Here is a 27,260-nt window from a genome sequence, read left to right as displayed (position 1 = left end):
ACATCCTGGCTGAGCGACAGGGGAATGACAGGGTAACTTTCATATTCATTCAACATTTATTGTATCACTTCATCAGATGTTGGGGATACAATGTTGCCCAAGGCGCTGCACTCACAGAACACACAGTCTAGTGGCAAAGAAGTCAACAAGCAATGATAGAGGGAGGGAGGGGTCAGAAACATGACCAAGGGGATCTCCGCCGAGGAGTAACAGGATTAAGATTTGTTTGTAAAAGATTATTGAGGCCAGGAAACCAGTCAAGACGCTATTCCTGAGTCCAGTCACAAGATGGCGGCCTAGTCTAGCAGAAGAGAGGCAGGGAAACACTGAATTTTTTGAGAGATTTAGAAACAAGACTGGACAGTTTGGACTTAGATTGAACATGGGTGAGGGAAGTGGGGACAGGTTTGCACAGGGCGTGATTGGTGGTACCATTTTCCAAGATGAGAAAGACCTGGCACTGTCAGAAATCTAAAAGCGAGAACGTTTGGGTGCCGTTGACCGTACGTACTCAGTTCTGTGTCCCTGTGGGTTCCGGAAAGCCTGTCTTAGCCTACGCCTAAGCTCAGCTGCAGGTCAGCAGCTCTGATCTCCGGCGCCCACCGGCTCTCCGCGCTTAATTGCACCTCAGGTCCGCGGGCCCCGCGTCGGGACTCAGGGGTCAAGCTCCCGCGGACACCCAGGGCACTACGCAGCTTCTCCGCGCGGCGGCACTGTGGTGCCACATCCCTCCCAGGCCAGGTGCCCGCCCACTTCCTCCGCCCGCGGGCCTGCTGGTCTCCCGCCTGTAGGTCATCCTCTGAGACTCAGGGGCTTGACTTTAGGGGTCAGTGGGCTATGGGAAGTCTTAGGGCGTCCGGTCTGGAGTTTTGGGACACGCCCTAAAACGGTCCAAGAGCAGCCAGGAGTCATCCGGCCTCGGGGTACTGATAGCGTAGAGGAGAGGAAACGGACGGAGACGCGCCAGGAAGCACGCACCGGGAAGAAACACGAGAGGAAAAAGCACACACTTCGCGCCCCATGAGGAGCCTTGGGATGAATGAAAGAAGAAAACTGTATTAGAGAAAAGTCAGAGTAATGGAGAATTGGGAGGAGTGCCCGACTCCTACATAAATGTCTGTTGAATGAGTGACAGTAATAAAACGAAAAGGATCGGAGAGGGCAAAGGGGAAGCAGAAGGGAATTGCACAGCGCCTTCTGAACCAATTTCTCGAATAAAACAGCGGTCAAAAGGCCAATGACTAGGGGGTTATGAGTGATTGAGTCGGGGCTTCCTGAAGGGGTTACCCTGAGAGGGCCGGGAGAACTTGCTGTGGAGTTACGGCGACCAAGGGCTCTGAGGGTACCGGCGGGAAATGCTGGTGAAATTCTGGGGCTGAGTCTTAGTTCGGAGGGGGCGTGGCCCTAGCGTCATTAATCCCGCCCCTGTTCGTTTCGCTTCGCTCCTCTCCACGCGGCAGGGTGCGGCCGCCAGAGAGGGAGCCACGAGGGTTCGTTGCTGTGGTAACGGGCTCCGAGGTGGCTCTCCCAGGGTGAGGAGGCGGGACATTACAGCAGTCGCCATGGTGACAGCAGGGGATGACTATATCCTCGCTGATGCCCCTCCCCCGGCTATGGGGTACCTAGGGGTGTGCAGGCGAGTGACGAAACAAAGGAGGTAGGGCCTGAGGACAGACCACCACAGTTGGAGGAATGGGGCGGTGAGAGTTAAGTTCGTTAGGGCGGCGGCCCGACGCCGCGTCTGGAGAGCAGCTAGGGGTGGGGATGTTTAACCAGAATATAAATGGAGGAAAAAAAATGAATGGGTTCTTAAGGGAGCTGGGATGGCTTGTTGATTGGATGGTTGGGTAAGTACCTGGCTATCATTGATGCCTGGGTCCCCCCAACACTCTATGGGGCCTTCACTCACTTGTGACAGCTGAGCGGGAAACACATGCTCCTCCCTGGGGCGTGGAGCAAGCCCTTAACCCAAACACAGCCAGAACCGGGTCCAACACCTCACACTGGGAGCAGCGCAGAAGCCTGCACCCATGAGACTGGGTAGGAGAAGGGATGGCCCAGCCCTGGGGCCACCTCTTCTTCCCAAGTTTCCTGCCCTGGTGCTAACTCTCTTTTCTCCCAGCCTCCATCTACTCTCCCAAGTTGCCCAGTTCCTCAGGTACACCAGGGTGTTCAGGCCCCACCTGATGTCTAGTACAGAAAGGCTCAGGGCCCCAGCAGATGTGGGATATGCATCTCAACTGGTCTTCCCCTAAGATTGCTAGAAGGCCACTATAAAGAGTGAGGAGTAGACAGGAGGCTGGTCCCACCCCAGAGTAGAGTAGCTCTGAAAACAAACAGCTGTTGTAAACCTTATCAAGTGAGGAGTAATCTGAGGGGGTAAACTGAGGTCCCTGGGTAGAGTGGTCCAGAAATCAAATGTTAAGCCTCCCCTCTCCCCACCCACTTCAGGTACATACCAAGGGCCCTTCATGGCATTCACTGTTCTCTATAGTATGTGCAGAGAGGAATGGGGAGGGACAAGTGGCCATAGAGGCGGGTCAAAAGTCCCTAGTTTCCATGGTCAGGAATGGGAAGTACTTTGTCTCCCAGTACCCCCACTGGCATTTAAGGAAGTTCCTTTAGCTGAACAAAGACTTGGTTTCCAGGGGATTAACTGTCCTGGTGGATCAGGGAAGGTAAGGCTCAGAACAATGCAGCTGGTCCTACAGGTTCATGCTCCATGTTTGTCCCCTGGGACAAGACAGAGGAGAGGGGTGCCAGTATCAGCTAATATTTGCTAGAGGTGGAGAATTTTGGAGCTGTAGCCACCTCCTCTCTTTTAACCCCAAATATCTGGAATATCTGAGGTTCCCAGTGGAGGCTCAGGATGCACCCCTTAAGGGACAGCTGAGCAGGTGGGGCAAACAGCCTCTGCCTCAGGGATTGTGGATGACTTGCATGCACTGGGGTTGGAAGAGATGCTGAAATTAGCCAGGGACTACCTACCACATCAGAACATTTGTTGCCCATCTTAAGCATCTTGTTCAGAACAGTGGACTAAGGGTGGTTAGACTTGGGGGTGTTTCATCTGGAAAAGAGGTTTCCAAAAGAAGAACGTGGCTAGGTAGCAAACTAATGGGTGAGAGAGGGACTCATTCTGTTCCATGAGGTTCCAAGGATTGGAAATAGAAGTTACAGGGAACCAATTACCTCAGGTTCAACCTAAGGATTTTCTTCTAACAGCTGTCCAAAAAGGCATGGTGTAGCTCTGGGAGGACGAGTCCTTGGCACCAAGCCCTCAGTCCCCAGCAGGCAGGCCAACCCCCCATTTGCTGAATTGCAAGGAGAGAGGCTTGATATGGTGAGGAGGGTGTGCAAAATTTGCTTGCACATGATGGGGGGAGCGGACTAGTCCTCACTCCCCATATGAACAGCAGGTGAGCAAGGAAAATGGGGGGTACTGATCTTGAAACCACGCAGGTTGGACCTGGAAGTCTGTAGAAGAGCTGAGTAGGTGAAACAGGTACTAGGAAACACTTGGTAAACGACAAAGTTCATGAGTTGTAAGTAAGCCAGGGCAACTTGCTTGGGCTCCTGGGGTGGCTATAAGCAGGAAGGACTGAGGCAGAGGCCAGGGAGGCTGCACGCTGCTGATAGTGCCAGGCACACCAGGGAGGGGGAGGCTTAGGTACTCACTGCATGCCATCTGGGTTGCCGGCTGAAGGCCTGGGAGAGCAGCAGGGAGGGGGAGGGTTAAACTGACTGTCTGGAGTTGGGGTTTCCCAAAGCCCAGCCTTTTGAGTTTTCGTTCTCCCCACCATCTGGCTCCCTGGACACTTGGGAAGTCACACAGTTAGCCAGTCGGTAGAAAAAATACTTTTTTATTAATTATTAGGAATAATCCATTCATTTAATGCAGGCGAGTGTTGGGGAAGGTTAGGTACTGCCAGATGGATGAGAGGAAACGTGCAAGAGGAAGCATAAGAAGGGGGGTGGTCCCCCCACTTCCCACAAACTATAAACAGCAACATGAACACAGAGAATCACAAATAAGAGGGTGTCCCCATGTCTCTGCCCATCCCATTCTTGCAGAATAAGTCCCAGTGTGGTCCCTAGAGGTTCCAGGGCATCTGGAAGTTCTGGGATGGGAGTGGGGTGCAGTGTGTAGCCTCGAAGTTGTGCATATACTTATGAGCCTGAGGAAAGGGGGCAGGACAGACGGGGTGCAGAGCACTGCAGTGAGCACCAGCCACCCTCTGAACCCACCCCGCATACCTGCTGTTCCATGCTTACAAGGCACCCCACCACAGCCCCGTGCCCAAGCCCCACAAGTGCCCCCTGGCTGTTCAGGTCCCTCCTTCCTGCTTCACACCCTTGAGCTCACCAGAAACAAAGCCAGTTGCTGTCTGCCATCTTCACTCATGTCCTCCCCTGCAGAGAGGAGGTGCTCAAACGTGGGCATACAGTATTGCTCCCCTACCTGGGCTCTTCCCAACCCCTCTCCTGCCCCAGAGCCTCCTTACCCACGCTCCAGGGGAAGTCAGGCCCATGTTCTGCCTGGTAGGAGTTGAGGACAGACAGACACCAGTTCTCCTCCACCTCCCATCGGCTGTAAATCGAGGCTGGTCGAGGGAGAGATGAGTGCCAGTTAGCAACCTGGCCTTGCCAGGCCCCCACCCAAAGGCCTGACCAGATCCTCTTTCACCTTCCTCCAGCTCTGAGGAGGCCTCCAGCCACTGCCTCACCACTCGAAGACCCTCCTCTGCCATCACATGGGGATACCTACAGAGGGAGGGCCAGGACAGGAAATTGGGACCCAGGTCTCTTCACTCATCCCTGAACCTTCTTCCCTCCCTCTCTCTGCTGGTATCAGTACACACACACAAACATGCGCACACACACCCTGGCTCTCACCGATGCTGCAGGAGCTTCAGCAGGAGGTCATTGCCTCGGTTGGACATGATATCCTCAGGAACCCTGGGGGTGAGAATGTATACTAGAGGGCTGGAGGTTGGGGAGGGTCTGAATACCTACCTGGGTTTCTGGTAGGCAGAGGTGGGAGGGGCAACTTTCCAGCAATCTCCACAGCCAAGAAGGACAGAGGTTCCCAAGCACTCACGTGGTGGTGATGATCTCATCCTTGGTTCTGCGGATCAGCAGCACAGGGCCCTGGTACCTTCAGAGGGACAGCACAGGGGCAGTGAGGGCTCAGAGGGAGATGAGTCACAACAGGCCACCGCACTAAAGCGCTGACTGGCTGGCTGCATTCTCCTCAGCTGCTAAGAGGTCGTGGGCTAGCCCTTCCCCCAGTGGCAAGAGTCAGAGTACTTAAGATTGGGCATTGCTCAAAGTCTGACCTTGGTGGGAGATTAACCCTTGGCTTGTCAGATCCTGAGAAGGTCCAGGGTCCCCGGGAACCTGGTGGCAGCTGGGCCAGCTTGGGTGGTGGCAGAGTCACTCGGGATGCAGGGCAGTAGTCATTTACCTACTTGCTCTTTAGTACTAATTTCAGCGTTTGAAGGCCCAGCAGAGCCTGCAACGGGGTGAGGCGGGGAAGGCTGTAACCTGGTGGACACTGGCCTGCCCTTACCTGCACAGCTGCTCTGCATTGTTTAGGTTGAGATGCTGCCTCACTGTTCTGGTCACCAGGCCCCCTAGAGTGGGGTAAAAGTGAAGGGACAGTAGAGACAAAGACCCTGCCCAACACAAAGGTCCCCACTGTTCATGGAGAGAGAAAACTGAGGTCCCCAGACAGCGGAGTCCTCCTGCTTCTCAACAATGGAGTGACCTACTTCCCGCCCACAGGAAAGGGAACCATCTCTGGTTAGAATAGCTCCCAGTGCCAGCCCATCCATTCCTCTGGGAAGGCCTGGGAATTGTACTCACTCCAGCTGTCTGGCATGACCTTCAAGGCCAAGGGCACCAAGTCATCAAAGGAGGCATCCAGGATCACGGCACTAATGTCTGGGTAGGACATGGCTGCCCATGTGGCTGGTACCAGGGCAGGAAAGGAGGATCAGAACCTGAGGGTTCCTGCACACTATCCCCACCCTCATCCCATGGACCCTCCCTCCATACTAGCTGACCCCATCTTCCCTACTAGGTTTGGCCCAGCTTTCTCCTTAACCCCTCACTTCACCCAGTCAAGACACTCTTTGGAGAGGTTGGAGAGAGAACATTAAAGTACACTGAAGACAATGCTTGGAGTAAACATTCACTTCCCTGATCCCACCCCAGGACCCCTGGACTACTTTTAATAGTGAGGCATGAGGGTGGAAGGAAATGTGAATGTATACACACAAGATACGTTCTTCCAGCCCACTCAGAAATCCCACCTCCATCCTCTCCTTCCTTAAGCCTCCACCCAACTCCCAGGCCGTGTGTACATCCAACATCTCCTCCGGGAGGGGTAGGGATGGCATGAGTGTGGGTAGGAGGGAGGCTGGTACCAGTAAAGCCCCCAATGGACCAGGCATAGATGATAATATCCTGGGGCTGGAAGCCCAGGCGGTAGATAGCAAACTGGATCACCACGTCCATGGCATTGGCTTCATTCTGTGGAAACGGCACCCCCTGTAGGGAGAATGGCAAAGGGTGGTGAACACCAAAGGCCAGCTCGCTTGCCACGGGTACCTTCCCAGCCTGTGCCCTTCCTGCAGCTACCCTGCAATAGAGGTGGGGTAGAAGGAAGGTGGTGGGAGGGGCTGCTCCCTCCAGACACCAGCCCTCCCGCCAATTCCCTACTGTGACTGTCGGAGGGAACATGGCAGCTCCCTGCACTGGGCACCCCGGCCACAGGTGAGCAGAAGCTCCCACAGAAATACACACCCCTTTCCCTAACTCCAGAGACTGACCAGAGGGAGACAGACCATAATTCAGGAAAAGGAGGAAATTCTAGAGAGGGTCTCACCGTGCTTCCAGCAAAGCCCGGATGATTCCAGCCCAGGACTGAATATCCAGCTGTAACATGGGGAGGAGGGGCTAGAACCTTCTGGCCCTCCCCTCCTCCAGCCCTGGGGAGAAGCACAATAGGGCACTGGAGCTCTAAGTACCCCCCAACTCAGAGGCAAGTAACTTCAAAGCTTCCCAGAATGGGGAGATGGCACTAGAGTTCTGGGGCAGCAGAAGGATGTGTGTGGCTAGGGGGTAGCAAAATAAAGAGCATAATAAGGTTAGAGACATAGCCTAAAGGGAGGGATGTAAGGTTAGCAAAGCAAAGAGGGGTGGACTATTCCCCAAAGACAAGGGTCTCAAACCTCACCCAAACAAAGTGGTCAGGCCCAGGGAGGTCACATCAATGTGGGAAGGTGGGGACGTTGCATTCAAAAAGGCAGAGAGGAGTCATGAGCCATTGGCCTACCTTCCAGAGGCGTGGAAATGCAGCCCACCTCATAGAAGCCCGCATTCCCCTCACAGCAGATGACCTATGGAAGGAGGCAGAAGGAGCCAAATTGGGACTGAAAGTCCCCCTTGTGGCAGGCAGGGAAGCCTGTGGAGCTTTGCAGGGGAGAGGAAAGGGTTCGCTCCTGTTCTCTCCAAGGGGAAGAGAAACCTCTCATTTCACAAGGTCCATAAGATGAGGAGCAAAGTGGATGCAAATGTTTAGCAAACTGGGCCCTCAGGCAGAGGAATTGCTCCACCACCCAGCTCAGGGTCCATTTTTCATTGGAAGACCTCCAGGGAAATGTCCCTCAGTAATGAGAGTATGGGTATTTTTTTCTTTCTAGTTTCTAGGTCTGTTTTTTCTGTGACTGTTTCTTTTGTGTGGTGTGCCAGACTCTTTCCCTCTTCTTCTCTGGGCTCCAGACTTATGGTCACATTAACTCTAATTCCATGGTGCCCTGAGTCAAAGCTCAGAGACAGAGGGACTTGGATGGATGCTCACAGCAGTCGGGAAAATGGGGGCCAGAACCCAGCTCCTTAAATGAATGGTTTAGTGCTCTTTCCAGGGCTGCTTTGTGGAGGCAGGAGACTTTGGAGCCAGGCTGCCAGGGGTCAAATCCTGGCTCTCCCACTTATAAACTGCATAATCTGGAAAAGTTATTCTGGACCTCAGTTGCATCATCTGTAAAATGGGCTGACATAAATAGTACCTATCTTACAGGGTTGTTATGAGAATTAAATATATGCCGTGCACCTGCTAAATGCTAAGTGTTGACTATGATGCTTACTTTTTGGTTGTTGGTGGTTAAGTCCTACTTCATCCAGTTCCCTATTGCAGGGTTTCCCTACACCAAGAGCTAGGAGATGGGATTATCCCAAGCTGTGCTTACTTGGGGCTGCTATAAATATGAGATCCCTAGAACCTCCACTACCCTCCCCATACTCCACCTTTAGACTCCCTGCTCCTCCCTCTCACCAGCTTCTGTCCCTGGGGCTCAGCTGTCCCCCGCCGGTCCATAAACATGGTGTCAATCTCGTTGCCATCACAGGCCAGCAGCTTTGCCCGGCGCCCGTTACACTGAGTTGGGGAGACGCAGCGGCTAAGTAATGAGGGGCCAGGAGTCCACTTCCCTAGCTGGGTAGAGGGTTGGGGGCAGGAGCACCTCACCTCTTCCACCAGCCGGGCCTGGCCCTGCAGCAGCACAGGCATGAGGGCCTTCTGGAGCAGGTACACGGAGCCAGGATACAGCATCCGGCGCCCCAAGGTGTGTGCCACCAGGTAGCTGTGGAGAACATGGGGTAATGAACCCCCAACCACAGTGGGGCCCAGGGACCAACCCAACCCTAGCACTCAGATTCTGGTGCCTGCTTCACCCTTGACCTTCACGGCTTCGTCTTCTTCTTTCAGCACTTAATGAATTAATAGTATCTGTACCAGGATGGGGTTTTTCAAACTTTTTTGGCTGCAACCTTTGCAAGATACACATTTCATATCGTAGCCAGGACATGCATATGTACATGTAATACCAAAAGTTTTATGAGATACTACTTTCTGCATATAGGTAACAGCAAAATTATTACCAAATTCTGTTAATGTAGAAATACAATTTATTAAAGGTCTTCAAATAAATAATATTTTTTAAAAAGTGAGAGTTGTAATTCAGAAAATTGATTTCAAGATTCACTAATGGGTGAAGATCCATAGTTTGAAACCAAAACCAGACTGTAGACCCCATCAGGGCAGAGATCTGGCTGTTCTGTTCACTGCAGTATACCCATTACTGGTCACATAGTAGGTACCTAGAGACTGGCAGAGTAGGGGCTTAATAAATATATACTGAACCAAACAAACGTATAATCGAGACAGATAAGATGTAGCAGGTGCTGCACCTGAGAAAGACAAGCAGCCACCTCTGCCTAATCCTGAAGTAAGATATGTCCCCAGAACAATGCTGCATAAGCATCCCCTTCAAAACCCCAAATCTAGCTTGCCTTGCTGACCAGTCAGCATGCCGTCAACAACCCATCAAGTCTGCCTCCTTCCTGGTATCCCAGAACCTGCTTCCCAGACCCAGCAATGAAAATTCCCCCAGTGTCTGCTCCACTGTAAGGTATCAGTGGGACTATCACTAATTCTGACAGTATCAGAACCCACAGCTTTAATTTAACTGGGCTTTGCCATGTGCTATCAGGACAAGGTTGAAGCCTTTGAGTATATGCTACCCTACTTAATCTCACCAACCCTATGAGGTAGGCTATTCACAGATGCAGAAATTGTAGCTTGTGCAAGGTGTTACAACCAAGGAGCTGGGGGGCCAGGACAGGGACACAACTGCCACTGGACCCTGTTCCAGCTTAGGCTATGTGTACCCTCTATACCCGCAACCTCATTCTTCCTCTCAGCCTCATTGAAAGAACTTCTGTGTCAGACAAAACTGTGTTAATGTTCCAGTTCTTCATTCACTACCTGTGAGACTTTGGGCCTCTCTGAGCCTCTTTTCTTTGCACATAAATGTGGATTTCACACCTAAGTGTGGATAAAAACTACTTTGTCACAAATAATACAAAGCACATGGTACTAGGCCCAATAAATGACACCTCTCTTACAATGGAGCGCCCAGTCCTGGAGCCCTCACCCCATGTCCCCTCTGCCCCTGCTGGCCTCTCCTCCCTGCTGCCTCCCACCTGGTGATCTGACAAGGCAGCTTCTTGACCCAGTCGAGGAGGGTGTCTGCTGTCCCTCGGTGCAGGGGCTCTGGGCGGAGCAGGGCCACGCCCTGGCGAGAAGGGTCCCCCCGGGACTCCTTCCTGAGGGATGAAAACAACCAAGGGAGGATGGGGTCAGCAGCAGCAGGCTGGACATCTGAGGTTCAGAGGACAGTGGGGTGTGAGGGAGGAGATGGCGCTGGAAGGCAGGCCTAAGAAGCGGATGGAAGTGGGAGGCAGGGCAGAGGAACTACGGAGGCAAAGAACTGGGGTTTCACCGGCTGCTGGGTTCCTCCCAGTGGAAGTCGACTGGCCAGCTCCTAAAGTCAAAGTTGTAGTTGGCGAGCTGCATCTGTAGTGGTCAGGGAGAGAAGAGGAGGGGATGAAGAGGGGAACTGAGAAGTGGGAGGAAGTACACCTACCCACCCTCAACACCCTCATCATCTGGGGACTGGCCCCCACACATCATGGAGCAACAAGCAGAGGTCAACACCCTCCCAGTTCTTAGGTGGAAAGCTCTGACATGGCCAGAAATGTCAAGCAAGAGAGGATGCCCTATCAAGTATCAAGGCTGGCCTGTCTGCCCTCTTCCAGAAGATGAACCCAGCCCTCTGCTTTTCCAAAACCTAAGACCCAGGAAGCATGGCCAGAGGTGCTGGTGCTTCTAAGGCAGGAGGTGGGGGGCCAGCTGGCTGGTCACACTTCCTTCCCCACCTTCATCCTGTACATGATGCTGTCACAGGGGATCAAAATGACTGTCCCAAGTTTGGGTGAGAATAAAGGAGGGAAGTCACACCCTCAGTGGTCCTTTGCACTTTGAGTGAAGCCCTCCTGCCTGGTCATCCTCATGGCCACCTTCCTCCCCCAACTCCTGCTGCCACAGGCTGCTGATGCCACCCAGACCATCTGTGCTCCAGGCTCCCCGAATCAGTCCACATGCTCTCTGAGGGCAGCGGGAGCTGTGCCTCATACTCGGCTGTACTCCTTCCCCACCCCCAGAGCACCCAGCACTCTCTTCAGAGAATTGTCTTTTATTTTCTATCACAGAAATATTTTGACAAGTTATTTTTTTTTAATTACCCAACTTAGAGAAATAAGAAAACCTGTGCAAAAATGTCAATGGCAAAACAAAACAAAATGAAAAAAAGATTTCAAGTAAGCTTTTTTCAGACTGGAACTCAACTTCAGATTCAGCTGCTTCCTTGCTCTTTCACTTGCTTGGATCACTTAACCTCTCCTTGATTATTTCCCTCAGATGTGTAAGCGAGGGTAATAACGCCACCTCCTGCAGTTGTTGTGAGGATTAGAAAGGATGCACACAAAATGCTTCCAACAGCAGTGTGGTAGAGCATCATTACAAAGCTCCCTAAGTGGTGGTGTGGAGTAACCAGTGACAGGATGACGGTGTTCAACAGCTGTTTGATCCCACAAACTCCTCTGTAATAGGAATGAGCTTTATAGGGCCCCTTCTCAAAGACAATCAAACTCTACCACCAGCTGAGCTGGCGCAGCTCCAAGGACACTGTGCTCTGGCTTCTCTCCCTCCTGGCACCACACTGTGCTCCCGGGCACAAGAGTGGCCATACCTGTCCATCTTCTCCCTCCCCAAACACAACTAGCGTGATGTTTAGTGCGCACAGCAAAAATAAACAAATATTTACAGAACTGAGCTGCTGTGATAGAGAGCCCCTTCTAAGAGAACTGTGGAATGTTTCTATAGCTCTTGCAAATGGAGGGTGGAGAGGTGGAGGATTATTCTGGCAGAATATTCCATCAGAAGTGGCAAGAAGGAAAAATCCCTCCACAGGTGGACAGTTCACCTGTGGAGGGGAGAAGGGACACAGCAATAAGCCAGCAAACACCCCGAGTGGTGGGTGGCAAAACACACCTCCTCCTGCTGGCAGAAGCCAGTGCCTGGTGCTCTAGGGAAGCAGCTGAGGAAGCTGTGCCAGGAGACCTGTCTGGTACCTTTCCTTGAACCTCTGGAACCTCTCACCTTGTTTTCTGCAGATTGGTTCCTATGTGCTGCCTCCAAGATGGTGATAAACTGCCGGTACTGAGGGTTGGTCCAGCGGCCGATGCCTAGTAGAGAGGACAGGAAATACTGTTAGGAAAACTGAGAAGCAAGATCAGTAGGTTTCAGGAAGAGAATTGGAGTGGGCGAGAAGGCCCTGGAAGGAGAAACGAAAAGAAAAGGAAGGGAGGGCCCACGGTCTGGGGAAACAGGAGACTGGAACTTACCCCCTTCCTCCATACCCAGCAACCATCTTCAGAATTCTTCCCCTCCCTAGTTTCTTCAGTTTGTTTCTTTATAATTGACTATTAATCATCCACCCTCCAGAATGTTCATTCTCCCAGTCATGCAACTTTATTATTCGCCCTTGCTAATGCTGGGTTTCTCTTCTTTTCACTGCCACCCCTCTCTGATGCTTGCTTTCTGGCTCTTTGCTGTACATTCTAACTCCCTGCTATCTGGCTTTGCAGCTCTTGTTCTTGCCCCATAATTACTTCCTCACTGAATCCAAGTCCCCTTCCTCTGTCCTCATTCTCTTCAGCTGTGCCCCTCAGCACTCTTCTCTCCTCCTGTCCTTCCTCCTCTGCTTGCTGGGCCCATCTTTGCCTCCTTCCGATTCCTGGACTGCTCCCCCAATCTCCATTCAACTTCTCTCCGAAAGGAGAGCCTTTTTTAACCCTGAGCTCTCATCTGTGTTCACTTGGTCCCTCAGCAATCACATCCACTCTCCCTCCACTGCCAAGGAGCCTCACACCCTGACTTCTCTGCTTCCACTGGCCTGATGGGTGTCATATGCCAGGTACTGTTCTGATACAGTAGAAACATGTAGGCCTGGGCTCTCAGAGGGTTGGCACTTTGGTTAGGGATGGGGTGGGGCTGGAGAAAGACAATAAACAAGTAAATGAGGGGTAAGTTCTGCAAAGAAAATAAAGCCAGAATCAATTGGAATGCCTTGTATCATCAAGGGTAGAGCCCTTAAACAACCCTGAGAATGAAGCAAGCTGCAGAATGATTTGTATAGAGAGATGCCATTTGTGTCAAAAATGTAAAATGTGCAAAAGAATGTTATATATTGTTTATGTTCATCATATTTTGGATTCTAAAATGTGTATTTTTTTCACATTTGAAAACTGAAATCAGTATGCATTTGACAATTCATAGCAGCTTAAACTTGATGAAATGAAATACATATTTCATAAAGGTATAAAAATATGGACTAGGAAAGAAACCACAGAGGATGACAATGGTTACTTGTGGGGAAAGAGGAACATGGAAGGCAGAAGATTCCAACAGGAACACCAACTCTGTCTGTAATGCTTTAGTATTTTATTGACAAAAGGTATTTGAAGCAATAATGTAAAACACAGGCATTTTAGTTCTCTTGGATATTTCATTCTCTGGACTTTTCTGAATTCAACTTGTTTTCCAAATTAAAAATAAATTAAGAATAAATTAACACAAAATTGAAGAGAGGGGTGGTCAGGAAAGGCCTAAGGATGGAGCGCAGCCTGGTGGAGATCAAGAGGCAGAGGACCATGGGCAGAAGCTCCTCATCCCAGGCTGGACCCAACTGCAGCCATCTAGCTCCTGACCCACCACTCCCTTCTCCAACATCCCCCTCACCTGGTTTTCATCACATGCACCCACCAGGGGGCAATGATTTTGTTTGTCTCTTCATTTTTTAATTGTGAGATATAACAGATGTACATAAAACATACATTCAGTCTAAAAAATACAAACAAGCATTCATGTGACCATCCCCCAGGTCAAGGGAGAGAACAAAGCCGTCTCCCACCAGGAGTCCTCCCATCCTATTCCCTCCTGCTCCCAAATAATCACTCTCCTGACTTTCAAGACAAGCATACCCATGTTTTTCTTAGTGTTTTGTCACTTACTTATGCATCCTTTTGAACTTTACATAAATGGAAACATACTGCATAAGTGGCCTGGTGGTCCACTTCTTTAATTCAACATTGCATCTGTGAGATTCGTTTGCCTTCGTGAAGCTCTTATTTGTGCATTTGCCCTGCTGTTTTGTGTTCTGTGGTAGGGCCATAAGTCCCATGTATTGATCCATCTTATCATCTGTGGCCAGGGAGTTGTTTCCAGTTTAGGACTATTATATATGTGGAATTTTTGTAGGGTATACACATCGTTTCTAGGTAATAGCAAAATTTTCTGCTAATTAGTTGTTCATATTTACATCTCAAGCCCTCTAAGGAAATGATCATGCCTGACCATTCTCAATTATTCCCTATCAGGGCCCAACACAAAACTGCATTTGCAGAAGCTACTTAACAAATATTTACCCAATGATGGATTGATTCAAGCCGGGATCCCTCTCCACTTACCTCGAAGGCAGGCCACGCCTGCCAGGAGTAGAAGCAATGTCCCCGCATAGTGAGAAAATGGCACCACTTTGGACAAACTCAAGTAACCTGGGAAGGGAGAAGGGCTATGTGAGAACCTTTCCCAACTGCTCCTCAGCAACCCTTCACAGTTCAGCCCCAACTTCCACACCATACCCTTTCTTTGGGATGGCCACGCCCTCTGAGGAAGAAGATGCCTGATGGAAGAGGGAAGCCAAGCCATCCTCATAGGTCCCCTTTCCTCTTTAGAGGGTCAGCTCATCTGCCAACCACCTGCCCAGTTTCTGTCCCACCACCTTTGAAACCACACTGACCTTTCCTGTATAAGTAGAAGAAGGCGAAGGGAGAGGAGTAATAAGAGATGGACCAGAAGACTGAAGCCTGCAGCAGAGAGATAGGGACAAGCAATCAATACACACACGCACACACACACAACCCTGCCATTTCCAGGCTTAGGCTTTGAGAAAAGGAGATAACCTGAGGGATATCATATCAAGTACCTATTCTGTGCATGATATCATGCACACAATAGGTGCTCAGTATTTGCTGAAAGGCAATGTGTCAAAGCATAATAGAGGATGGGAAAACTAGGCACAGGTTCTATTTTCTTCCTCTTATCAAGTTCCATCATAATTCCATTCCGTTTAAAGGCCAGTTTCTCTCTCTACTTAAGTTAATCAAGCCTTTTCAATTAACTGGCCCTGCTCAGGACAGTTCCTGGCCTGGTCCCCAAGAGGTGGCCAAATGTCACCATAGGAACCTTGCCAGAGAACACAGCTGTCTCTGCAGCCAAAGAGGTTAGTTGCCAAGGAGGACAGGTCACTGGGGACTGCAGGACTTAGCACCTGCCGGTGGTCCCAAGAGTAAACACGTTTTCCTCATGGCTCAGGCTGCCTCAGAGAAAGCAGTGCACACACCAATGCGGAGTGCCAGATATGTGCACTTGAAGGTGTGTCCACATGTGTGTGCTGAGGAGGTCTGCTGCAGAGCCCAGAGTATACCCCTCCCCCAGGGGCGCTGCCTTCTCCTAGGCCAGGAAGGAGACAGTTCAGGAGAGCAGCTGGGTCTGAAAAGATGCAGGAGTCCCAGATGCCAGGGCAGACATACCAGCGCCAGGATGCTGTCAGCATGCTTTTCCAGAGCACGGGGCTGATAGTATGTATCCTGCCAAAACAGATGGCCACCTTAAGGACCCTGCCATTGGCAAGTCCTTCCCCTTCCTTTTCATAAGATACGGTGTGTGTCCTCTGGTTCTAGCCTCCAAAGCTATATCACTTCTGGGACATCCTTCCCTGGCTCCCAAAGAAGTCCCTCTCCCCACCCCAACTCTGAACCTGATTTCCCACCCCAGACCATGAGAACACACAGGGGGGTGAGCTGGGAAGCAAAAGTAAAAGCAGCATTGGAGACATCTGCTCCTTTTCACAACCAAGTTTCAAATGAGTTGTGGGAGTGTGCATATGGGGAGAGGGGTTAGAGAAGCTAGGAAGGAAAGGGACACCGTGACAACTTTAAGAGGGAAAGAAGAGCATCAGAATTAAGAGTAGGCTGAAAAGGAAGAGAATGTGGCTGAGGGTGGGCAGTTTGCAAGGAACAGAAAACATAATTTGACAGTACCGACAAAAAGGAAGAGAACATTTAAGGGCACAGCCTACCACCACCCCCAGCTTTCATGAATGCAATAACCCTGTGGTCTCCAAGGTAGGTTGCGGGGTAGGAGGCAGCGGATACATGATCTGTTGAAGAAGTCATTTTGAAATTCAAGGACAGGGTGGAGGGAAGATAAAACGGAACCGGTAGAGGCACTGAGTAAGAAGAAATTGAGAGTCTGATGGCAAAATCACCCAGCTCCCGAATACGCGCAGGGTCTCTTCCAGGGCTTAAGAGTCCATTGGGAAGTGCATGAACTACCCAGACAGCGTGGGGGGCCGCGAGAGAAAAAAGCAAGGCGTGGCGGTCGGAATGAGAGAGCGATTGCCAACAGCGGTAAAGGAGGCGGCCAGTCCATAGGCGTGATTTTAACCCAGAAAGCACAAAGAGCGCAGACTTTGGGGACAACTGAGTTGACAAGCAGGCTCCCCCGATTTCCAGTAATGGGCGCTACTGGGGCGCAAAGGCCGCAAAAGGGTTTGGGCCATACCATGTTTTTGACCAGGGGAGAACTCGACTCACCCAGGAGCTGGAAGGGGGGCTAGTGACTGAGGTTGGAGTCTCAGGGACGCCGGAGGGGGCCCTTTCAGAGTACCTTTCCCGGTAGATTTTATAGAGCCGGGGGCCTAGGACACAGCTCAGCAGCTTCGCCATGGCCCCGGCTCGGGCAGCTGCTCTTCCAGCAGCAGTTCCCCCTGCTGGCCCCGCCCTCCCCGGCTTCTAGGGTGTTGCGTGTGCCCTTTACGTCAGCACGTACCGGATCCTCCTCGCGCCCAGTCGAGACATTTTCCGCGCTGCCTGAGAAGACTTTCGTGCAGTTCGATCTACGGGTACAGCAATGGTCATAAATTAGTTAGAGGCGTTTGGAACGAGAAGAGTTAGAAAATTGTCAGGCATAGTTAAATCATTTTTTTCTATCACTTAATATTGGCAGACTCTCGAGCAACAGTGAGGTAATTTAGGAGCACTTGACAAGAGCAACAAAAAAGGTAAGGTGTCTAGGAATACATCAGATAAAAAAAGCAAGATTTTATGAAGAAAATCACAAAAAGTTATGAAATAGGTAAACGAAGGCTTAATAAATGGAGAGCTACACCATGGCCATGGATAGGACGACTCAGTTTTGTTTAAGATGTGTGAAATACTGGTTAATATTGGGGGAATAAATCATCCCTCTTAAGCGTGGACAAATCTCAGAACCATAATAAATGGAAAAAAGAAAGCCACAGATTACATGCAACATGACATATTTTATACAATTGTAAAATTTAAAAACACGTACAATTTAATGATCAAGTTAATGAAAGCTGAAGAGTAAATTTAGAAGTGTTATAGAGTTTTTGAAATGGTAATACTCTTAGTAGTATACAAGTTTGTTTTAACTTTCTTTTACCTTACATCTACATAATATATAAACTATTTAGCTTCTTATTAGAGTAAACACATATATAGAAAAGTACACCAGTTGAATGTATCCGTGTAATCAGCACTTGGATCAAGAACACATTATTACTGCAACTAGAAGACAGTCTCCAGATCTCTACCAGTCATGATCCATCCACTGAGGGGATATCTTAATTTCTAACATCAGAGATTAGTTTTGCCTATATTTGTTTTTTATATAAATAGAATCATATAACACATGCCCTTTGTTTCTGGCTTCTTTTACTGTCATTGTTTGTGAGATTCAACCTATTGCCTGTCATTGCGGTTTGTGCACTCCTTGCTGTGGAATGTTCCATTGGGTGAATATACCACCGTTTATTTAGCCATTATACAGTTGTATGTTAGATATAGCCTTTGGTATGCATGGAGTATTTCATCAAAAACAATTTTTAAAATAGTCTTTAATGGCAATCCTGAGAAGGAAGAATAAAGTGGGGGGGTTCTCGCTCCCCAACTTCAAGCTCTACTACAAAGCCACAGTAATCAAGACAGTTTGGTACTGGCACAAGAACAGAACCACAGACCAGTGGAACAGAATAGAGACTCCAGACATTAACCCAAACATATATGGTCAATTAGTATTCAATAAAGGAGCCATGGACATACAATGGGGAAATGACAGTCTCTTCAACAGATGGTGCTGGCAAAACTGGACAGCTCCATGTAAGAGAATGAAACTGGATCACTGTCTAACCCCATACACAAAAGTAAATTCAAAATGGATCAAAGACCTGAATGTAAGTCATGAAACCATAAAACTCTTAGAAAAAAACATTCTCAAAAATCTCTTGGACATAAACAAGAGCAACTTCTTCATGAACATATCTCCCGGGGCAAGGGAAACAAAAGCAAAAATGGACAAGTGGGACTATATCAAGCTGAAAAGCTTCTGTACGCAAAGGACACCATCAATAGAACAAAAAGGTACCCTACAGTATGGGAGAATATACTCATAAATGACAAATCCAATAAAGGGTTGACATCCAAAATATATAAAGAGCTCACGCACCTCAACAAACAAAAAGCAAATAATCCAATTAAAAAATGGGCAGAGGAGCTGAACAGACAGTTCTCCAAAGAAGAAATTCAGATGGCCAACAGACACATGAAAAGATGCTCCACATCACTAGTCATCAGAGAAATGCAAATTAAAACCACAATGAGATATCACCTCACCCCAGTAAGGATCACCACCATCCAAAAGATAAACAACAACAAATGTTGGCGAGGTTGTGGAGAAAAGGGAACCCTCCTACGCTGCTGGTGGGAATGTAAATTAGTTCAACCATTGTGGAAAGCAGTATGGAGGTTCCTCAAAAAGCTCAAAATAGAAATACCATTTGACCCAGAAATTCCACTTCTAGGAATTTACCCTAAGAATGCAGCAGCCCAGTTTGAAAAAGACAGATGCACTCCTATGTTTATGGCAGCACTATTTACAATAGCTAAGAAATGGAAGCAACCTAAGTGTCCATCAGTAGATGAATGGATAAAGATGTGGTACATATACACAATGGAATATTATTCAGCCATAAGAAGAAAACAAATCCTACCATTTGCAACAATATGGATGGAGCTAGAGGGTATTATGCTCAGTGAAATAAGCCAGGTGGAGAAAGATAAGTACCAAATGATTTCACTCATATGTGGAGTATAAAAACAAAGAAAAACTGAAGGAACAAAACAGCAGCAGAATCACAGAGCCCAAGAATGGACTAACAGTTACCAAAGGGAAAGGGACTGGGGAGGATGGGTGGGAAGGGAGGGATAAGGATGGCAAAAAAGAAAGGGGGCCTTACAATTAGCATGTATAATGTGGGGGGGGCATAGGGAGGGCTGTGCAACACAGAGAAGACAAGTAGTGAGTTTACAGCATCTTACTACGCTGATGGACAGTGACTAATGGGGTTTGTTGGAGGGACTTGGTGAAGGGGGGAATCTAGTAAACATAATGTTCTTCATGTAATTGTAGATTAATGATAACAAAAAGAAAACAATGTTTAGGCAACATGATGCCTTGTAATTTGTTTGACAAATAAATACCATTCTTTTAAAAAAATAGTCTTTAATGTTCAACCTCACTAATCATCAGAGAAATGCAAATTAAAACCACAATGAGATATCACCTCACACCCATCAGAATGGCTAATATCAAAAGGAAAGGAGGAGAAATAAGTTAGTGAGGACGTGGAGAAAAGAGAACCCTCATACACTGTTGGAGGGAATGTAAATTGGTGCAGCCAACGTGGAAAGCAGTACAGAGGTTTTGTTTTGTTTTGTTTTGTTTTATTTCAAAAAACTAAAAATAGAAATACCATAGACGCAGCAATTCCATTTCTGGGAATTTACCTGAAGAAAATAAAATCACTAATTTGAAAAAATATATGCACTTTATGTTTATTATGACATTATTTACAGTAGCCAAGATATGGAAGCACCCTAAGTGTCCATCATAGATGAATGAATAAAGATGTGGTACATATATGGGATGTTACTCAGCCTTAAAAAAGGATAAAATTTTTGTAAACAACATATCCGACAAGGGGTTAACATTCAAAATATATAAAGAACTCAAACGCCTCAATACCCAAAAAGCAAATAACCTGATTAAAAAATGGGCAGAGGATATGAACAGATAATTCTCCAAAGAAGAAATTCAGATGACCAACAGGCACATGAAAAGATGCTGCACATCACTAATTATCAGGGAAATGCAAACAAAAACCACAATGAGATATCACCTTACACCAGTTAGGATGGCCAGTATGAAAAAGACTAAGAACAACAAATGCTGGCGAGGATGTGGAGAAAGGGGAATCCTCCTACACTGCTGGTAGGAATGTAAGCTAATTCAACCATTGTGGAAAGCAATATGGAGGTTCCTCAAAAAACTAAAAATAGCAATACCATTTGACCCGGGAATTCTACTCCTAGGAATTTACCCAAAGAATGTAATTGATCATATTCAAAAAACATATGCACCCCTATGTTTATTGCAGCACTATTTACAATAGCTAAGATATCGAAGCAACCTAAGTGTCAATCAGTAGATGAACGGATAAAGAAGATGTGGTACATATACACAATAGAATACTATTCAGCCATAAGAAAGAAACAAATTCTGCAATTTGCAACAACATGGATGAAGCTGGAGGATATTATGCTCTGTGAAGTAAGCCAGAAGGAGAAAGACAAGTGCCAAATGATTTCCCTCATTTGTGGAGTATAACAATGAAGCAAAACTGAAGGAACAAAGCAGCAGCAGACTCAGAGAGATTCCAAGAATGAACTAGTGGTTACCGAAGAGGAGGGTTGTGGGAGGGCGGGTGGGGAGGGAGGGAGGGAGAAGGGAATTGAGGGGTATTATGTTTAGTACACATGGTGTGGGGGATCACAGGGAGACCAGTGTAGCACAGAGAAGGCACATAGTGGATCTGTGGCATCTTACTACACTGATGGACAATGACTGCATTGGGGTAGGGTGTGGACTTGATAATATGGGTAAATGTAGTAACCACATTGTTTTTTCATGTGAAACCTTCATAAGAGTATATCAATCATACCTTAATAAAACATTTTTTTAAAAAGCAGTGAGGAGGGGAGGAGAGGGCATGAGCAGCACTTCATTTTAGGAAGATTATGATGGTGGCAATGTGTAAGCTGAGTTGGAGCTACAGAAGCTAGAGGCCATCAGGATGGAGGAAGTCAGGAGTAACAAAGGTTCACATTACAATTGTGAAAGCAGATATTGCTGTGTAATGGGATTGAACTAGAAAAATGACAGTCCACCTCGATAATATGGGTGAATGCAGTAACCACATTGTTTTTCATGTGAAACCTTCATAAGAGTGTATACCAATAAAACCTTAATAAAAATAATTTTTTAAAAAGGCATATGCACCCCTATGTTTATTGCAGCACTATTTACAATAGCTAAGATACGGAAGCAACCTAAGTGTCCAGCAGTAGATGAATGGATAAAGAAGATGTGGTACATATACACAATGGAATACTATTCAGCCATAAGAAAGAAACAAATCCTACCATTTGCAACAACATGGATGGAGCTGGAGGACATCATACTCAGTGAAATAAGCCAGGTGGAGAAAGACAAGTACCAAATGATTTCACTCATCTGTGGAGTATAAGAACAAAGCAAAAACTGAAGGAACAAAACAGCAGCAGAATCACAGAACCCAAGAATGAACTAACAGTTACCAAAGGGAAAGACTGGGGAGGGTGGGTGGGAAGGGAGGGATAAGGGGATTCAGGGGTATTATGTTTAGTACACATGGTGTAGGGGGGATCATGGAGAAGACAGTGTCGCACAGAGAAGGCAAATAGTGACTCTGTGGCATCTTACTACCCTGATGGGCACTGACTGCAATGGGGTATGTGGGGGACACGATAACGGGTGAATGTAGTAACCACATTGTTTTTTCATGTGAAACCTTCATAAGAGTGTCTATCAATAATACCTTCATAATAAATAAATAAATTAATTAATTTAAAAAAACAAATGAAATTTTGCCACATGCAACAAACATGGATGAATTAGAGGATATTATGCTAAGTGAAATAAGTCACACAGAGAAAGGCAAATATGGTGTGATTTCACTTAATGTTGAATCTGAATAACAAAACAAAATGAACAAACAAAATAGAAATAGATTCATAAACACAGAGAACAGGACAGGACTGTTGGTTACCATGGCGGTGGTGGTCAGGGGGATGGATGAAATAGGTAAAAGGATAAAGAGTGCAAACTTCAAATTATAAAATAAGTCATGGGGATAGAATACAGCATAGGGAATGTAGCCAATAATATTGTAATATCTTTGCATGGTGACGGATGGTGACTACACTTATCATGGTGAGAATTTAGTATTGTCAAACCACTATGGCGTACATCTGAAACCATTGTAATATTGTATATCAACTATATTTCAAGAAAAGCTTTTTAAAAATAACCTTTAAAAATAAATAACACATTATGTTGTTTTTTTAAAACTAAGAAAACAAACAAACAAATAACTCTAGACACTAGAGTTATATGAAGATCTGTCTTGCAAGTCCTGCCTGGAGTGAAGGGAAGAGTCAGTGAATTCTCGAGGCCCCTGTTAGCCTTCTCCTTGGATAATAGCTTAATACACTCATCAAGGGCTTGGAAGAGGTCTGTGGTATGCCAAGGTAGCCACAAGGAAAGTCATTTTAAAAAAACCATTTATGGAGCACTGACTGGGTGTCTAGTCTTGTGCTGACTTCCATGGAGACCAGCATAAAGACTGGGCTTCTTTGCTCATTGCTGGCATCTCTTATGGGAGGTGGAGAAAGCACAGGACGTACTTCCAGACTGCAAAGGTAGATGGCCATGACCCCTTTTGCACAGACTTCTTAGCTTGGAGAGTCTTTGATCTGAGTCCCTGAGCTGATGTGGAGTCAGAAGGGTGAGGAGGTCATCTTCAGAGTGGCCTGGACTGGGTCTTTTCCCCCTCAGAACAGAAGGGTGGGTGTCACTTTTTCCCTAGTAGACACAGCTGGGCTTTATCTCCCCAGAATTCCCATCCCCTCCAGAGGCCTATGTCACTCCAGACCAGCCAGTGTGGCCCTTTATCTGGGCTCTGTTTCCTCCCTGGGGACACCAGGTCCCAGGCAAGAGAAGTTGGCAGGCTTTCTTCATGGCGACCTTATTCCTCCTCCTTCTGGTCCTATGTGGGTGCCCCCAGGCTGCTGCAGGTAAGGAACAGGAGGTCGGGGATTCTTCAGCTATTCCAAGGTTGAGAGGGACTGCTGCTTTTTCTCCTTACGGGTGTGGGAAGGCATCTGACTCAAGAAGATAGATTTATCCTAACTGACCTCACACTGCCCCTAATATAGGGGAATAACCATATTGTGACAATGAGGGTCCAGGTCATGTGCAATTTCCTTTAGAAAATAAGAATGGATAAGTAAATGCTGCCAGGAAAGGAGAAATGAGAGGAAGCAATATGGGCATTTGCTAACTATTTCAGCCTTTTCTTTCCTGCCCTCAGATTCCCTCACTCACTGGGGGAGAGGGTAGGAAAGCCCCACCTCACTTTTTATAGCTGCCACTTGGGAAGTGTGCTCACAGCCACCAGAAGGGGAGAAAGCCAAGGGTTGGAGGTTGTGTGAGGGGTTGTTGAGCTCATGGGGCTCTCCAGCCTCACGCAACCCCTTCCCCACAGACAATATCCAGACCATCTATGTGGCCTTTGGAGAGACGGCGGAGCTGCCATGTCCCTCACCACCCACCCTGCATGGGGACGAAGTCCTGTCCTGGTTCCACAGTTCTACAGCAGGCTTCTCCACTGCTCTGGTAGCCCAAGTCCAAATGGGCAGGCTAGTCCCAGACCCTGGGAAGCCCAGAAGGGAATCCAGGCTCCGAGTGCTAGCAAACTACTCTCTGTGGCTGGAAGGCTCCAAGGAGGTCGATGCCGGGCGGTACTGGTGTGTGGTGCTGGTTCAGCACCACAAATACCGGAACTGGAGGGTGTATGATGTCTCTGTGCTCAGAGGTGAGTACAGGCATGCAGACCAGGGCCACTGGGGGCTAGTAAGCCCAGGCAAAGAACTTAGGGGCCCCTCTTTCCCCACAGGATCCCAGTTATCTGCGAGGACTATAGATGGATCCTCCTGCTCGGTCCTCCTGTGCTCCATGGTCCCTGCCAGACGCCTGGACTCTGTGACCTGGCTAGAGGGACAGGGTCCTGTGAGGGGCCATGTACAGTCCTTCTGGGGTGATGGGGCTGCCCTGCTCTTGGTGTGTCCTGGGGAGGGGCTTTCTGAGCCCAGGGGCTGTAGACCGAGAATCATCCGCTGCTTCATGCCTCAGAACAAAGGGGTCAGCTTTAGCCTGGCAGGTAAACTGAGGAGGGATATGGGAAGGCATGCTGCCTCTGGCACATCCTGCGCCTACTGGCTAGAGGAGTAGTGAATAGGAGGCAAATCTTATTAGCTAGGTTGGGGGTGCTGGTGTCTGGTGGGCAGACCATCGCCTGTGGAACAGCCTTTTTCTCACTGACTGAATCCATGACAGAGAAGGTGGTTAAGCCAGTTTTCTGGTGAACAGACCACCAGCCAAGATGGAAAAGGATTCAGTGGAATATGCCATTGTTTAGAAATAAAGTACTCTGTGATTTTTGTGGAATATCCCATAGCACAGTGGAAGGAAATAAGAATTATTGCTTGAAGAGTAGTGTTGAAGAAATCACATACGTTATCATGGTCCCTTGACAGTAAAGGCAGAAGGAGATAAAATATATAATGGTTTTAAAATAAAAAATCCACTATATAGAGAAAGAATGCTACTGGATGTAGAATAACCCAATGCAAGACAGGTGGGAGGAGCAAATGGCCATTATTTCAGTAAGCAGAGGCCAACTGATGGGCAATAACAGAGTCTTATTTCCCTCTATATTGGCAGCACTTAGTATAGTACCTGGCACGCAGGCACTCAGCAAATGACTAAGGAAAGGATGAGTGAAAGAATGAATACATGGAAGGCACTTCATGTTTTTTTTGAAAGGATAGATTACCATGAAGGGTATAAGGAAAAATAGCAGTTATGGCTGGTGGTCTGTTCTGGAGTTTGTTGTCCATGTGTGGGCCGGGGGTCACTGCCATTCTCCATCGATGCTGGCTCGTAGGCTCAGGGACCAAGGGGCAAAGTGGGGCAGTAAGGAAGCTTATGAAGTCTTCTTTTGAAAGTGCTGACCAGACAAGAGAGGAGAGCCTCTCTTTGGGGTACAGGGACAGACTTCTCGCTGCCTTCCTCCTTATCACTCTTGTCTTACCTTTATTGCAGCCTCCAAGGATGCTTCTCCTGCCCAGTGTGCCCCTTCCATGGGCTGGGATGTGTCCTGGATCCTGGTGCTGTTGCTCATAGCAGGCCTGGGAGTCACCATCCTGGTCCTCAGCATCAAGCTCTGGAGGCAGAGGGTCCAAGGGGCTCAGTGCAGAGGTGAGTCCCTCCCTTCCAGGGGGAAGAAAAGAGCAAGACAGCTCCTGGCTGTGTGAGGCAGAGGGCAGGGCTCACATCTTGCCTCTAGACCCTATCTTATCTAAAGGAAGAGGGTGGGAAGGAATATAGCTCTGAGTTACCTGGTGACTTCTCTGCCGCACACCATGCGGCTCCTTCTCCCAAGATGCCTCGATTCTTCAGTTCAAACCTGAAATCCAGGTCTACGAGAACATCCATTTGGCCAGGCTCAGGTGAGGAACACTAGGGGACAGAGGTTTAAATCCCAGAGGTTCCTGAGGAGGTGGAGAAGTTATCCTTCATCTGTCTTTCTACTTCGCAAAATCCACAGCCTACCTGCCCGCAAGATCAGATGATCGGTGACATTTTCTGGGAAGTGTGGCCTGCTGTCTCCTGACCATCTGGCATCTGAAGGAGTCCCCAAACCCGCGGTCAAGGGGATGGGGCTGAGAGCGCCACTTCGGCCTAGCTGGTCTTCAGCCGCCAAACTGTGGGGGTTGCTGGGGGGGGCGCTGAACGGAAGGAGAAACGATGTCTGTGATGTCACCCATGAAGAGAAGTGGTTTTCTGTCTTGTAGCAGCCAGTGGAGCGGTATCCCTGAGCCTGCAGTACCCTGGGATTGAGGGGAGCCAGGGTAGCTGGTAGTGGTGCGGAGGGCTGGGGATGGGCAGAGAGGAGACAGAAGAATCCAGAGACTGGAGCACTGGTGGAGAACCAGTCACAGGGGAGCCAAAGGACAAACGCGGAAACCGAAGAAGAGAGAAGGGAAGAGACTCAATCAGTCAGAGGAAGGAGAGGGCAGAGAGAGAGAGAGAAGCACAAAGTGAGAGGATTGAGGGACAGAGAGAATGGAAAGACTCAAATTGCCTCTAAATTAAACAGACCACGCCTCCCGCCCCCACCAGGTCTTGCCTGGTCTCCTCCGTGTACCGCCTACCGCGCACCGCTCACCACCGTGCACCACCGCGCACCCACCCACCGCAGTGGAGAGAACTAACGCCCTTTCATCAGACACCAGACTTCCTCAGATGGAAGGGGAGGGAGCTGAGTCAGGATGGCTTGCCTGTAATCCTCCTTATCCTAGGCACTTCATTGTGGCAGAGAGCAGTTTATCAGAACCCTGGCATCCTGGGAGCCCCAGGCGTCACATGTTATCTCCCTGGGCAGAGGGAGTGTCCATAGGGGCGGGTTGGTGGATGCCCTGTGGGGTAAGTAATCCGGCCCTGCGCTGGCTGTAAACCATGGACAAGTTGGGCTGGCGAAGCCTGGTTGGAGGGGCGTTGATGCTCCCAGCTCATGCATTTCCCATTCTCGGCAGAAATGAGCTGGACTCACAGCCACACCCTCACAAGCAGCTCCACCAGGCAGCCTTTTGTGTGGCTGCTCAAGCATGGGCTTCATTGGAGAAAAGCTTCCTCAGAAGTCTTGCCTAAAGCCTAAAGCTTAATCTAAGCTGTTGGCAAGAAGGACGCCAGTGAGAGAGATGGAGAATGAGGTGAAGTTGTGGTTCAGCACCCAGCCCAGCCCGCCAAGCAGTTGTAGTTTGCTTTTAGAGATTGCACACACACACACACACACACACACACACAGAGCAGTGTTACCAGACACCCAGACAGCACTTTTATTGAATTTTCTCTTCATACTTCCCCAATAATCTCCTTCCTGAGTTCCTGACCTATCAAAGTAATCTTAACTAGCAAGACTCTCCTT

General features: G+C 48.5%; 2 protein-coding genes across 6 annotated transcripts; one reads left to right on the top strand and one right to left on the bottom strand.

Moving 5' to 3' along the window:
* Positions 1 to 89: 89 nt before the first annotated feature.
* On the bottom strand, positions 90 to 16,823 carry ABHD16A (abhydrolase domain containing 16A, phospholipase). Of its 4 annotated transcripts, none has more exons than XR_005022753.2 (20): positions 16,627 to 16,823; positions 15,562 to 15,618; positions 14,769 to 14,835; positions 14,437 to 14,523; positions 12,068 to 12,153; positions 10,350 to 10,423; positions 10,051 to 10,173; positions 8,534 to 8,648; positions 8,342 to 8,443; positions 7,343 to 7,406; positions 6,893 to 6,942; positions 6,432 to 6,555; positions 5,869 to 5,973; positions 5,573 to 5,636; positions 5,102 to 5,158; positions 4,897 to 4,959; positions 4,688 to 4,764; positions 4,506 to 4,604; positions 1,910 to 2,022; positions 90 to 1,029 (listed from the first exon to the last, which is right to left on the bottom strand). XR_005022753.2 is itself a non-coding variant. In XM_036875647.2 (20 exons), the coding sequence occupies exons 1-20, from the start codon at positions 16,756 to 16,758 to the stop codon at positions 4,095 to 4,097; spliced, it is 1,677 nt and encodes a 558-aa protein (XP_036731542.2). In that variant the 5' UTR covers positions 16,759 to 16,823; the 3' UTR covers positions 3,848 to 4,094. The 4 variants fall into 4 exon arrangements, 3 of the variants coding, with proteins under 3 accessions (XP_057349589.1, XP_036731542.2, XP_036731544.2); XM_036875647.2 differs by lacking the exons at positions 90 to 1,029; positions 1,910 to 2,022 and adding exons at positions 3,848 to 4,178; positions 4,367 to 4,413; XM_057493606.1 differs by lacking the exons at positions 90 to 1,029; positions 1,910 to 2,022 and adding an exon at positions 3,012 to 3,070.
* Positions 16,824 to 22,592: 5,769 nt separating this feature from the next.
* LY6G6F (lymphocyte antigen 6 family member G6F) lies at positions 22,593 to 26,443 on the top strand. 2 transcript variants are annotated; one of them, XM_036875654.2, is made up of 6 exons: positions 22,594 to 23,286; positions 23,757 to 24,086; positions 24,168 to 24,431; positions 25,376 to 25,531; positions 25,716 to 25,782; positions 25,881 to 26,443. In XM_036875654.2, the coding sequence occupies exons 1-6, from the start codon at positions 23,229 to 23,231 to the stop codon at positions 25,903 to 25,905; spliced, it is 900 nt and encodes a 299-aa protein (XP_036731549.2). In that variant the 5' UTR covers positions 22,594 to 23,228; the 3' UTR covers positions 25,906 to 26,443. The 2 variants fall into 2 exon arrangements, with proteins under 2 accessions (XP_036731550.2, XP_036731549.2); XM_036875655.2 differs by lacking the exon at positions 24,168 to 24,431 and having other exon boundaries at positions 22,593 to 23,286.
* The last annotated feature ends 817 nt before the right edge of the window (positions 26,444 to 27,260 follow it).

This window comes from Manis pentadactyla, chromosome 16, assembly GCF_030020395.1.
Source record: "Manis pentadactyla isolate mManPen7 chromosome 16, mManPen7.hap1, whole genome shotgun sequence".
NCBI lineage: Eukaryota > Metazoa > Chordata > Mammalia > Pholidota > Manidae > Manis > Manis pentadactyla.
The sequence above is the reverse complement of the archived record's forward strand: the minus strand, read 5'-3'. Positions and strand labels throughout refer to the sequence as shown.

What these genes read in the sequence shown, in the direction of transcription:
- ABHD16A (XM_036875647.2), bottom strand. Translation starts at nt 16,758, where the DNA reads ATGGCGAAGCTGCTGAGCTGTGTCCTAGGCCCCCGGCTCTATAAAATC. An exon ending in CTGAAGCTCCTGCAGCATCG is followed by an intron (nt 4,765 to 4,896) that starts GTGAGAGCCAGG and finishes CTCCCTCTGTAG; the next exon opens with GTATCCCCATGTGATGGCAG. An exon ending in AGCAACTGGCTTTGTTTCTG is followed by an intron (nt 4,179 to 4,366) that starts GTGAGCTCAAGG and finishes CCCTTTCCTCAG; the next exon opens with GCTCATAAGTATATGCACAA.
- LY6G6F (XM_036875654.2), top strand. Translation starts at nt 23,229, where the DNA reads ATGGCGACCTTATTCCTCCTCCTTCTGGTCCTATGTGGGTGCCCCCAG. An exon ending in TGATGTCTCTGTGCTCAGAG is followed by an intron (nt 24,087 to 24,167) that starts GTGAGTACAGGC and finishes CTTTCCCCACAG; the next exon opens with GATCCCAGTTATCTGCGAGG. An exon ending in ATCCATTTGGCCAGGCTCAG is followed by an intron (nt 25,783 to 25,880) that starts GTGAGGAACACT and finishes CAAAATCCACAG; the next exon opens with CCTACCTGCCCGCAAGATCA.